We start from the raw sequence: 12,488 nt of genomic DNA on the forward strand, positions 1-12,488 counted from the left end.
CAGAAACAGTTTTATACTGGCAGTAATGATTTTGGGGTTGGTTTTTGTCTTTGGTTTGGTTTGGTTTTGTTTTACTTGATTGTTGCATACTCCCTGACCTTCACTTTTTTCTGAGTGTGATGCTAATGTTGCTTTACTCCGTTCATCTCTCTTTCCTGATTCTTCAGTATTCCCAGGACTGAGCCAAACCCCTCTGAACTCGAAGGAAAGGTTCAGGTTTAACCTCCATGGCCCTTCATCTGGAGTCTGGGTGTGCATGAAGTACTGACAGGGTGCCAGGCTGGTTGAAGAGCAGCTCTGGAGGCTGCTTCCCGCAGCCAGCCTGCACCTTCTGGACAATCACACTCCCCAAAGCTCAGCTGCTCTCCAGTGCCCTCCTCTTTTGAGAAAGTTGTTCCTATGGGCTTTTATCTTTTTTGTAACCTATTTATGTAACCTATTTGCCACCAAGATTTTCTAAGTTAATAATTTTTGAGTTTTGTAACTGTGTGTTTAACACTTTGAAAATCTAAAGGTGCTACTGTCAAACAGCCACTGAAGTACATCTTAATTGCTGCTGTTGGGCATTTCCTCGTCATCGGGCTGCCGGGGGGTGGGGGTGTGTGTGTGTGTGGTCTCTGCCCTCGCCCTGGACAGCAAACACCTCCCAGAAGCTTCCGCGGTTCAGGGATGGAGCTCCCCCGGGCCCTGCCAGCCGCGCTGAGCGCCGGTGCCCGCTGGCCTCCGGGCGGGATTCGAACCTTGGCTTGGCGCTGGGCGGGGCCCAGCCTGACCGCCAGGGGGCGGCGGCGGCCGCGGCACGGCGCCGGAAGCGGAAGTGCGGCGGCGCTGTGGCCGGCGCGCGGGGCGGTCGCCATGGACTCGCGGCGGCTGCGCTGGGAGACCCTGGCCGCGCTGCGCGCCTCCGGCAAGGGGCAGCTGAAGTACTGGCGCCGGGAGGAGGTGAGGGCTCGGCCCCGGCACGGCGTCCTGGGGGGCGCCTGAGGGGGGCCTGTGACTCGGCCCCGCCCAGTAGCCCGGGTCCGGGCTCTGCTGGCCTTTCGCACTGACTGAAGCGTTCGGGGTCTGGGGGGGAGCTGTGAGAGGAGAAGGTTCAAGTGTCGCGGTTCTGCTTCCTGCCAAAGCCTGGAAAAGGGTCGAAAAGAGTTGAAGGAAAGGGTGAAGGAGGCGCTGAGCTGTGCGGGTGTCTGCAGTGCGCGTTCGGTAGTGCTTCCTTGAGGTGTTCCACGTTCACAGAAAATGCTTTCTCTCTAGGATATCTTGGAAGGATGCATATCTCCTCTCGAGCTATCCTCTTATGCTGGCTTGGCCCTAGACAGAATGGTCGATCAGTCAGCCCAAGAAACCAAACCTTCCAGAAGTTCAGTGCCTGAAGAATCCACTCCCCTCACAAACCAGTCACCGTGTCCGGAGGTCACTTCTGCTGGCCACTCTTCCCCACCCTCATCTGCAGAGACAAGTGAAACAAAGGCAAGTCTCCGATGAGCTGAGTGTGTGAGCAGTGGGAGGCAAAATGTGCTGCCTGGCTGCCATGAAGTGTCTGATAAGGAAATCTCATCTTTCTGTGGGATGAACAAGTGGTGATGGAGTTGGTCTGTGGAAGATCTTCGTAGAACAATGTTTCACAGCAGACCGAAAGCAAACTCTTTCCCACCATAGCTAGGGAGCTGTGTAGCTACATAGGGATGAAGTCCTGGAGTAGGGTCTGTGAGTAACTCCCTTGGGTTCACTCACTGATTCTGCTCTGTGCTGACCACCCAGGGAGATGGAGATCTCAGCCCATGGGAAATGGAGCAAGAAATCTCTGCAGCAGTGAAACCATCTAAACTTACACAAGTTGAAGGCTGCATTCGGATGTATGAAGAGATACACAGGTTGAAAGCACAGGTAAGCAAAAACCCAACCCCCACCTAAATCCCCTTGAGGGTATCTGTGCTCCACAGGAGACCCACTGAGCCAGGTGTGGGAGGAGCTGGACACTGACCCTAACCCTCAGAGAGTGAATGTGGGATAACCCCAAGCAGAGCCTGGTGCCACTCTCTGCAATGTCACTTGTGTTCTGTCCAAATTTTGGTGGTGGCTGCATCGTGGTGCTCTGGCACTTCTGCAACCTGCAGCAGAGGCTAAGGAAGTGGCAGGAGCAGCAAGAAAAGATGGTGAGGGCAGCCTACGACCTGGCAAGTGAACAGCTAAAGCGCTTCGATGAGCTGAGGGAACTAAAGCAGCACCAGGAGTTCCAAGACTTGAAAGAAGTGCTGGAGAAGAGGTGAGATTAGCTCTGGTGTCCAAAACACTGCAGCACTTCCCCAGAGTGAACCTGGCTTCTGGTGCCTGGCAGCTGTGTGCCAGTCAGCTGTGCTTGCCAGCCACACCTGCTGCTTCTCTGCCTCTGCTGTTGTTTCTCGTGCAGAGCAGGTCTCTGGCTGCTGTTGAGCTTTCAATAGTTACCAAAAAGGCTATTTCTGACAGTTCCTTTAACTTGGCTTGTTGCAGAATGAGCTTGCTGTGTGTTGTTTGTGTTCTCTCTCCTGCACATCCTGACTGATTTGTCTGTCTGTTTTGTAGCTCAAAGGAGGCTCAGGGACAGCAAGAGAAGCTGAAGGAAGAACACCGACACAGAGCGAAGGTCTGGGACTTCCAGGAGTTGTCTTTCCTGTTAGTCTGTGACTGCTCAGTGGGAGCTAGCAGCGCCACTTGGTTGGTTTGTGTTTGCTTGACCGCCCTGGAGCCAGGATGTGCTGTCTGGTGCTGTCCTAGGCACCTACTGCATTGCTGTGGAAGTGCAGCAAAGGCACACACATGTTGTAGGAGCAGAAAGGCCTTGTAAAGCTAAAGTCATCAAGCCAGGAAGGACCTCTCAAGACAGAGCTATTCCACTACTTTGTGTCTGTGTCTTTCCCTCCCCAGGTATTGAACCTAAAGCTGCGGGAGGCAGAGCAGCAGAGGCAGCGGCAGGAGGAGCTGGAGCGGCTGCGTAAGGAGGAGGGCCAGGAGAGGCTGCGGCGCCTTTATTCCATCCAGGAGGAGGTGCTGCAGCTGAACCAGCAGATTGATCCCAACTACAGGCACAAAGACTTGCCAAGAATTGATCTTTCTGCATACAGTAATCGTGGCAACCAGATCTGTGGGCTGGTGTCAGGGCTCATCCGCACTACAAGTGAGGTAAAGGCTCTGGAGTTGCTCCTGGCTTTGTCGTTCCTCCATAAAGCCTCCTGCAGTTCCTGGTTGTCTTCAAAGGCAGCTCTGTTACCAACCTGTTAAATAAGATGCCACAGGAATGCTTTCAGGTACTCATCCTACAAAGCACCTGATTGAAAAGGAGAATTATCTTCTATGGTGCTTCAGCTGTTCTCTTGAAAATGGCTTACAAAAGGCATGAGGGATTCTGTGGCAGGTGAACGTTAACATAGTGCAAACTCTGGCTGCTGTGAAGTCCCTTGGAGACAGCCATGGAAGCAGAGTGGCTCATGAGCTGCTGAGCACTGAACACACTGGGATCTGGCACACCCAAGCCTTTTTGCAGTATCTGAGTTTCTTTAAGGGTTTTTTCTATGTCTAAAGTTGGGTTCCAAAGCTTGAAAAAGACCAGACTGTGACAGGTGCTGCTGGCCACAGGCAGCTCTCTGCAGAGGAAGCTGTCGAGGCTTTGCTTTGGGGTTCCCTTAGCCTTGTCACAGAGGGTGGTTCATGTTTGCTGTCCAAGATCTCCTGAGGGTCAGCTATGAACTGCTGTTACTTACTAGGGCTGTGATAATGCTGCACACAAAGGAGCAAAATGTGCTTGCCCTAAAGAGTGTGGTTGGCTCCCAGGTTGTCTGAAGGCCAGTGCTTCAGAAGCTCCTTGCTCCTGCTGTGGCTCTGCAGGCAGTGGAAGGGTGATGCTATGTGACCTCCTCTGTTTCTCGCCAGCGAGAGTTCCCCTCTCAAGCAGATGTGGCCAGCACGGAGCGAGCGCTGCAGGAGATGCGAGGGCTGATCTCCAGCATGCAGCAAGAGATCGCTGCAGCTCTGGAAGAGAAGCGGAGGAGAGAGGAGGAGGAGGAGAGAGAAAAGCAGAAATCATTGCTGAAAAAGGAGCAGATGAAGGCTCAGGCTCCTGCCCCTGCGCAGCAGGCTGGGGGGAAGCAGCAGAAGGAAGGTTGGTTTGGCTTTGGTTGGGGTTTTTGCCTTCCTTTCCCTCCCTGCACACTCTTGCTGTTAGCTCAATGCTGCTGTGGCATCTCTGTGCTGTGACAGCCTGGCCTTTGAGCACAACATGCAGCATGGGGGCAGGACTGCTGCCAGCAAACCTTTGAAATGAAACTTATGCAGCAAAAATGGACTCTGAACTGGAGCAAAACCTTCCCTTCCTAGACAGTGGTCACTGGAACATGAGAGGATGATATTGTGCTTCCATGTGAGCACAGATGGGTCATGCACAGTGTGATGGAGAGGCAGTGAAGTCTGGATGTCCTGCACAGAGAGGCTGCTGAGGACTCCTGCATAGCTCCCAAACTTCTGGTTAATTTAGAAATGTAGCTTTCTAAACTAGATTCTAGGGAAGCAGCACTCCTGCAGCTCTCACTTCCTTGCTTTTTTATTTCTTAAGATTTTCTAGAGTTTGGGGATCTTTTTTAGCCTTCTGATGTTTTCTTTTGAATACCAGGACTCCAAGTTAAGGCAGATGAAAGCACCATGCAGTGGTACCAGCAGCTTCAGGATGCTGCTGAGCAGTGTGTTGCTTCTTTCAGTGGACTCAGCAACTGCGAGGGAAACAATGAGGTAAGAGCAGATGAGTGATGGTGCTGGAGGGGTTTGGCTTCATTGCCAGGGAAAACAGGGCAGCTCTCATGAAAAAACAGCTACAGATTCTTACTGAGCAGCCTCTGGTAACAGTCTGCTCATCCAAATTACTGCAGTAGTTTACTTGTCTCTAAAGGTTTTTAAAGTGCTGTGTGTGTTTGTCCTGCAGGTGAAGAAAATAAAGGCAGAACTGCAGAAAGCAGCCACGATCCCTGTGAGCCAGATATCCAGAATATCAGGTCAGGAAAGCACCAAGAGCCCCCCATTCCAGCTGAAATGTCTTTGCTGTGCTGATTTTAGTGGGACAGAAGCCATCTCATGTTTGGATAATTCTCCTTGCAGCAGGAAGCTGTGATCCATACAGCCCAAGCCCTTGCAGCACACTCTTATGCTCTGATCTTTGCTGCTTCCCCATTGTTCCTTTCTTCTCTTGGATGTATCAGACATGCAGGCCCAGGTGCCTTGCCCTTCAGATCTGGGCCTGCTGAAGGTTTGTCTGCTGCTTCCTAATCCATCTCCATGCTTTCCTTACATGTTTGCAGGCTCTAAGCTGAGGGAGATCTTTGACAAGATTGATAACCTGCTCTCTGGGAGGTCTGTGCAGAGTGGAGGCCGAGCTGTGTCTGTGACTCAGCATCCGCAGGCTCTGGATTTTGTTTTTTACAAGCTGGCAGAGAAATTCGTGGTGAGGAGTTCTCATTCTTGGGGTGGCAGAGGGAGAACTCTGGGGAGTTCTGCTGCACGCTGCTCTGTCTGCAGCTGCTAGGAGCAGAATGACCAGGTGCTTAGCTTGCATGTTTAGAATGATTAGAGGAAGTGCTTAGGGATTCAAAAGCAGTGACAGGAGTTGGTTTCTGTCTCCCTGCTCCAGCGTCAAGGAGAAGAAGAAGTAGCTTCTCACCATGATGCAGCTTTCCCCATTGCTGTGGTGGCATCAGGGATCTGGGAAATACACCCCCGGGTTGGAGACCTCTTTTTAGCTCATCTGCACAAAAAATGCCCCTATTCTGTGCCATTTTACCCTGCATTGAAAGAAGGCACCTCTATGGAAGAGTATCAAAGGTAAGTTTGTTGCTGGACTTCCTGAGCGCCAGCTGTGCAAAGCTGAAGGCTGCAGTCTCCTGAGTGGACTCCACTTCTCCCCATCTCTGGTTACAGAGGCACTGTGACATGCTCAGAAGTCACTCACAAACATGCAGCTGCCCCAGCCCTCTTTCCCAGGGGGATGCTGTGTCCTTCAGCTTTGGAAGTGCTCTTTTGTTTCCTCCTCGTCTTTCTCAGAGAACAGTTAATAGCCATAAGCTTGATGCAGTGTGAAATGCCCAGCACAGATTTGACATGAGGTAAAGCAGTGGCACCTATGGCCCAGTGGGCAGTGCTCAGCCTTGGCAGTCACCCTGCTATGGTTTGGAGTATCCCTGTTCAGTGGGCACGAGACTGCACATCAGCTCAGAAACGCAGGGACTCAGGGAATGTGTTCTGCACTGATACTGGGAGGTCTTCTCGTGCTTAGGATGCTGGGGTACCAAGTTAAGGACTCCATGGTGGAGGAGCAGGATAACTTCCTCAAGCGGATGTCAGGCATGATTCGCCTCTACGCCGCTCTGATCCAGCTGCGGTGGCCTTACGGAGACCAGCAAGGGGTACGTGTGCACAGCCTGACAGCTGCAGCCTCGCTTCTGTCCCAGGGGTCTGCTGTAAACCTGCAGCGTGTTGAACACAGGCCAGCTTGGCACAGAAGGGAAGGGCGATGCTCACGCCCTGCAGCAGCAGTGCAGGGAGCGACGGTGTGGCATTCCTCTGTGAAGCTCAGGTTTTGTGTTGGGCCATTGCAAAATAACTTCCTAAAGAGGGAAGTAAACCAGAAAAGTGCCAGTTTTGGGAACATCAGCTTTTCATTGCTTTCTAGACACATCCCCATGGGCTGAGCTATGGCTGGCGCTGGCTCGCGCAGATGGTGAACATGGAGCCCCTGGCAGACGTGACAGCCACGCTCCTCTTTGACTTCCTGGAGGTGAGCCATAGAGGTAACTCAAGGTGAAGGAGATTTGGACTGGTGACATTTTATATGTGCACCTTCTGCTCTTGTGCTTGGCTTCATTTAGGGTTCCTGGTGTTTTAAAAGTAGTCACATGGTCCTGTGGGAGTGAGGTCTTGGTGCCATTGGCACAGTGCAGCAAGGTCCTGTGGCCTCTGCAGCTGGGCCAGTTCCTACAGCAGGGAGGGGGTTACCATGATGAAAGGTGGGAAAGGGATTGCAGTGTGCCCTAGAAATGCTCTTGGGGAAGGCTGCTGTTTCTGGAGGGGAAACTGGAGTGAGAGACATAATAACCAAAGGTTGTCATCAGTGCCCACCAGAGAGTCAAGGAGAAAGGGTGATTGTGGTTGCAGTAATGGGGTGGAGAGGGTTCTGCTGTAGGTGTGGGCACAGTTGGATGTCTGGGTGAAATACCAAGTGGCTGTTGTTGGAAGACTCGGGTCGGCAGCCTGGCCTCTGGGTCTCTGCTCTGCAGGTGTGTGGCAATGCTCTCATGAGGCAGTACCGGGTGCAGTTCTGGAAGATCATGTTGCTGCTCCAAGAAGAGTATGTCCCAAGGTATGAGTCCTTAGCAGTGTGGAGCCATCCTCTGGGTTTGCTTTGAGGGGGTTGTCCACTTTGCCCCACTGATGCCACTCATCCTCTGCCTGCTTCTAAATTGCCCCCAGCTTCCTGAGCACATTTTTAACCCTCTGCTGTGTCTACAGGATTGAGGCCATCACCAGCTCTGGGCAGATGGGATCCTTGATACGTCTGAAGCAGTTTGTGCAGGTGAGGCAGTGGTTTGGTTTGGGCTTTTTTCCCTTCCTGTCACACAGGCATCATGTTGCTGATGAGGTTGGTGCTGCTTGCTTCCTGAGGGCCCAGGCCTGTCCCTGGCATAGCGTGACCCATCTGTGGTAACTTCTCAGTTCCTGAGTTGCCGTAATGGGTGTAACAATGTCAAACAGCTGCCTTCTTCCTCCCCTCACCTTTCCTTTTTCTCAGAGGAGTCCATTGACTGTAAAGGAACTTTAGTGAGAACTGTGCAGGTTGAGGAGGATTCTGCTGAGTCATTTCTGTAACAGCTATTTTTCATCAGTGGTTTGCTTGTTATGTGTTGTCCTGATAAGACAGATGAGGCAGTGACCTGCACTCTGCAGCATTGTTCTGCATATTTTCTTCTTGGGAAAGCTTGCAAAGCTGCCAAGGACTTGATTTAAACTGATCTGGAAATGTTGATTTGTGGTATCCAAGTGCAATAGCTTCAGAGTTTTGATTGCAGCTCGGATTTAATGTTTGTACTTTTTATTAGCAATGCTTTGACTGTGTGCAGCAAGAGCCAGCAGAACTCCTGACAAGAGATGGCAAATGAAAGCTCCCTTCTCTTTGTTCTTTGTCTTTTTCTCTCCTCTAGAAATGTATACAGGAGAAGAAAATCTGCCTGCCCACGGGCGCCCTGCAGCCAGCCTTCTGGAAATCATAGCTGGGTTTTGCCTTCCCTCGGATGTCACTGCCTTCAGACCTGGCTTCCTCTTCAAAGGCAGAACAGAGGCTTGGGGAGATCACACCCCCATCTCCGTGGTAAATCAGAGATTTCTGCTGAGCAGGATGAGCTCCTGCTCATTTCATTGCAGTCAAATGCAAGTTTTCATTTCCTTTGGATTTTTACAAGTTTTTATATAGTAAATCATGGGCTACTGGAGACTTCTCCTTCATATGTTTCAATATGTGGAAGGTGTTTCCAATACAGCATCCTGATCACCTCTGGGCTTCAGAGGTGCACTGTGCTGCTAACAGAAGTGTAAATACCTCACAGCTCTCTGAAGTCGTAACACAGGGTCAGTCTCAGAAGTTTGTTTCTGTGTTTGCTGCATCTCTCTTGTGATTCAGTCCTGCTGATGTGCTTCCATCCCGTCTGCCTCAGCATCTCAGAACTGCAATGGGCCTGGTGAAGCCTCTTGGCCTAGCAGTGTTCACATGTTGAGTTTGACTTGGCTCCACAAGGCAGCACTCTGGATTGAAGAGAATTAAACTTACTGTTGGAAAAGGTTTGCCTGGAAAATAGGAACCTTGAGGGCAGAGCAGAGCTGCTGAAGCTACAGGAATTGTGTGTCCATTATCTGCCAGAGGGATGGAAGCCAACAGTCCATTTTCTAATTAAAAAACCACAATAAAAGTAGAAAGTGCTGACCTGGTGCATTCTCCTAGCACTTGGCTCTTGTGATGTGAATGGATCCCTTCCTTACAATGCTGTAACACTTTGCACCAAGGGTGGATTATCTTCAGAAGAGTTTACTCTAGAAACTTGTTTACAAGTTTCTGAACCTGATGGAGTTGGGTTTTTTCTGTAGAAGAGGGATGGTCAAGATAGCTCCATCTCCTGGATGAATCCAGGGGAGGGATAGTGTGGGAGACTGGTCTCACTGATGGTGTTCTGTCCTTGAACTATTTTGGGTGGCATCTGAGAAAATTAGCTCCTGAGTTGTAGCAGGCAGTGTGTTACTTTTGCAGCTCCTGTTGCCAGTTCAGATTAGTCTTACCAGACTCTCTTGCACCATTCCTAGAGGCACCACAATTTGAAGCTGTAGAGAGCAGAGCTTGAGGCCATGTGAGATTCTGGATTTGATCTTTGTATAGTTCTCGAGGTTTCTGAGAAAAGGCTGTGACCTGGACCTTGGGACTCAGGCCCTTAAACCCTGAAACCTTGGCTTTTGAAATTGACTGGGAAAGAAATTCATACTTAGTGTACACATTTTGTAAACTAATTCTTTAGCCAAGTGTTAGTGGTGGTGGTTCTGGGGTTCCAGTGTCCTGACAGATAGCTCTGGAGCAATTGGCAGCTCTGATTAGCGTGGGGATGGAGTTCATGCTCAGGTTGTTTAGAGTGAGGAGAGAGAGGTTTTGGTGGTGTCTTGCTTATCTACAGTTGTGATGGAGACTCACTTAGGCAAAGGGGATTTGAAGCTGTGCAGATGTGGCACAACAGCTTCTGCTGACCGGTGCTGGGGCTTTCTGACATTTGCAGGTGGGAGAACAGAACCACCTCTTTCTCTAAATAACAAACATCCTTCTCTGCCCTGCTAAGGCAGGAAACAAAAACATTAATAGGAATTTGTAAATGAACAATGAGCCACAATAAATCTGTTTATTTTCAGATGTAGTTTAGGGTTGCAGTCAGTGCTTGCTCCAACAGCTGACCCCTGTGCTGCTGCCTGATTTGTCCCTCAGCAGTTTGGAACCCTGGCCAACATTTGGTGTGAAGAGGCAGTGCAGAGGAGGTCCCTATGCAAGCATTCATGGTGCTTTCATCTGTTTCTGTTGAAGGTGACAAAGGAGAGCAGCTCCTGAGATGCACTGAAGGTGCCAGTGCTGGGGACCACAGCTCCAGGCAGCCTCAAAGGTTGCAGTGCAGTATCACTGCAGTCTGCTTTTCCCATTTAAGTACCTTGATGAAGGCTGTTATTAACTGAAAAATCACTCAAACCCACTCACCACTTTGAGCCTATGCCTTACCAGGCCTCTTTTTAAAAACAAACTAAAATTAGACAGTACCAGAGAACTTTGCTGTGCCTATTTTAAACATCCCATTTATGCTAAAGGCTCATTTGCCTTTGAATCTGCATCAGCTCTTTGCAGACAGACTCCTCCTGACAAGCCTTTGCAGCCGTGTGCCAAGGTAGGGCAGCAGGTCTCCTTCGCGCCTGTGCCACTGCAGGCTGCTGCAGAGGGGCCTGTCGTGCAAAGGATCAATGAGCTGCAGCCGCTCGGGCCCCCAGGAACCCAGGCCCGCTCTGGCGTGAGGAGCAGGGGCCTGGAACCCGCAGCCGCCATGCGGCACGGGCGCCGTACCCGACTCCCCGTGGCAGCGGGGGCGCTCCCGTCGTGTCCGGGGCTGCTCACTGAAGGGCCAAAGGCGCTCCCCAGCACCACGCTGCCCCGCCCCTCGGCCCCTTTCGGAGTCGCTCGGCATTTTCCGGAGCGCTGGGCTCGCTGCCCGCAGTTCCGTGGTGCTCGGCTATGTGAAGCCCTGCCCCGCCTCCCCCTCCCCCCCCCGCCATGTCTCCGATTCCATCCGAAGCCCTTCGTTCGTTTCCGCCAACCGGGAGACGGCTCTGCGGCGCTGACGTCATCTCCGGCTGTCCTATAAAATGCAGGCGCAGGCGGCGCTCGGTGTCCGTAGCGGAGGGCGCGGAGCTCGCGGGAGGGAGCTGCGCACCGACCCGGTGAGGCGCCGTGCTCGTCTTTGTCCGTCCCCGGTCCGGTAGAGAGGAGTCCCCCGCGTCCTGCCGCTGCCGAGACAGGTGCAGGGGAGCGCGGTCCTCTCCGCCGCGGGGAGGGCTGAGGCTGCCGCTCGCTCTCGCCCTCCCCGGCGGCTGCTGGTGCTGCCGTGGGGTTTCTTAGCGCGGGCGGTCGCAGAGCCGGGCCTCAGGGGCTCCCGGAGTGTCTCCGCGGTCCGCGGCGAGAGGGAAGGGCAGAGGAGCAGCCGCGGATAAAGGGCAGGCGGTGAGGAGCGGCGGGATCCGCCCTGGGTAGTCTCGGCCCGCGGCAGGAATTCCATTCAGCGCCCTGGGGAGGGGAAAACAGGCGGAGAGCAGCTCTCCGGACCTGCGGGCAGAGCGAGAGGCCCCCCCCTGGCCCGCCCTTCCCCGAGCCCCTGTCCGGTGAGGGCTGCGGTGCAGCCCTGCCTCCTCCCGAGCAGAGATCCCGGGGCGGGGGCGCGGGGAGCCCGGCGCTGCGGCGAGCCGGCGGAGGGGAGTCCGTGCACAGCAATGGCTTCCTTCGCCAGCCTAGCCGTGGCCAAGGTCAGGAGATGCCGCAAAGGGTGTGAGGGAGAGAAGAAAAAGGGCCGTCGGGGGGCTGTGTGTTCATCGGCGGCTGCAGAAGCCTCTCCGCGGGGTGTCGGAAGCGACGAGCACGGCAGTGGCATGCACAGCAGAGTTGTCCGTCCGAGCAGGAAGATACGGACAAGAAATCCCCCCCGATCTGTGTCCCTTTCCATATATGTGTCAGTTGGATATATAGGTCAAGCACCACGGTTTCCTTTATGAAAGGATCGGGATTTCTTCCTCCCCTCATTAACGCCTTTTAAAACATTTAGTAGCAAGCCATGGCAGGGGCGTTCTTCCCAGCGGCTTTCCCGCATAGACCTTATCTGGTTGCAGTCTTGTAAATCTGTACTGCTACATCATAACTCTGGGGCAAGAGGGTGCTCTTTTGCCCTGTTATTTAAGGAAAAGCATAACAGTTGCCTCTGTGCTTTTCCCAGCAGGTCCATGTTGGCCGTTTTGGATTTTTGGTAGCTGTTTTGTCATAGACCAGCTGCTCATTCCAGCTAAATGTACGTGCTTCCCGAGCAGCCTCTCATCCATATTTAAACAGGTTCTGAGGAGCAGTTGTCTGGAGATGGCAAGGGAGGAGGGAATGCGTTGGGGTGGGGGAGCAACCAAAAAGCCCCACTCTGCCTGGAAGGGGTCTGTATCTTTCTGGAAAAAACGTAATCCATTTCCTTTTGGCATCCTGTTCTCAGCAGAGTGCCAGAAGATTCCAGTGACTGCGTTCACTGAAAGGCCTTGGTCAGGGATTCACATTTGTTCAAAACAGATCTTAGATCCCTCTGACTTCATGCATTGCAGTGCAGTGAGCTCTTCCATGGACTCTTCGTTTGCCCTTGCTTATGAATTGTGCA

The 12,488-nt window shown here is 52.5% G+C and overlaps 1 protein-coding gene across 1 annotated transcript; it reads left to right on the forward strand.

Moving 5' to 3' along the window:
* Positions 1 to 669: 669 nt before the first annotated feature.
* GLE1 (GLE1 RNA export mediator) lies at positions 670 to 8,983 on the forward strand. Its single transcript, XM_054174163.1, has 16 exons — positions 670 to 942; positions 1,255 to 1,470; positions 1,762 to 1,887; positions 2,118 to 2,266; positions 2,566 to 2,626; positions 2,908 to 3,162; positions 3,910 to 4,138; positions 4,646 to 4,761; positions 4,952 to 5,021; positions 5,325 to 5,467; positions 5,654 to 5,844; positions 6,296 to 6,425; positions 6,692 to 6,796; positions 7,296 to 7,378; positions 7,528 to 7,591; positions 8,217 to 8,983. Exons 1-16 carry the CDS (start codon positions 670 to 672, stop codon positions 8,283 to 8,285), a joined length of 2,280 nt encoding a protein of 759 aa, XP_054030138.1. The 3' UTR covers positions 8,286 to 8,983.
* The last annotated feature ends 3,505 nt before the right edge of the window (positions 8,984 to 12,488 follow it).

The sequence above is a fragment of the Dryobates pubescens genome, chromosome 29 (assembly GCF_014839835.1).
Source record: "Dryobates pubescens isolate bDryPub1 chromosome 29, bDryPub1.pri, whole genome shotgun sequence".
NCBI lineage: Eukaryota > Metazoa > Chordata > Aves > Piciformes > Picidae > Dryobates > Dryobates pubescens.

Bases quoted from the DNA above. Each gene is read 5' to 3' on its own strand.
- GLE1 (XM_054174163.1), top strand. From the start codon at position 670: ATGGAGCTCCCCCGGGCCCTGCCAGCCGCGCTGAGCGCCGGTGCCCGC. The intron at 1,888-2,117 runs GTAAGCAAAAAC...TGCAACCTGCAG, and splicing joins TACACAGGTTGAAAGCACAG to CAGAGGCTAAGGAAGTGGCA. The intron at 3,163-3,909 runs GTAAAGGCTCTG...GTTTCTCGCCAG, and splicing joins TCATCCGCACTACAAGTGAG to CGAGAGTTCCCCTCTCAAGC.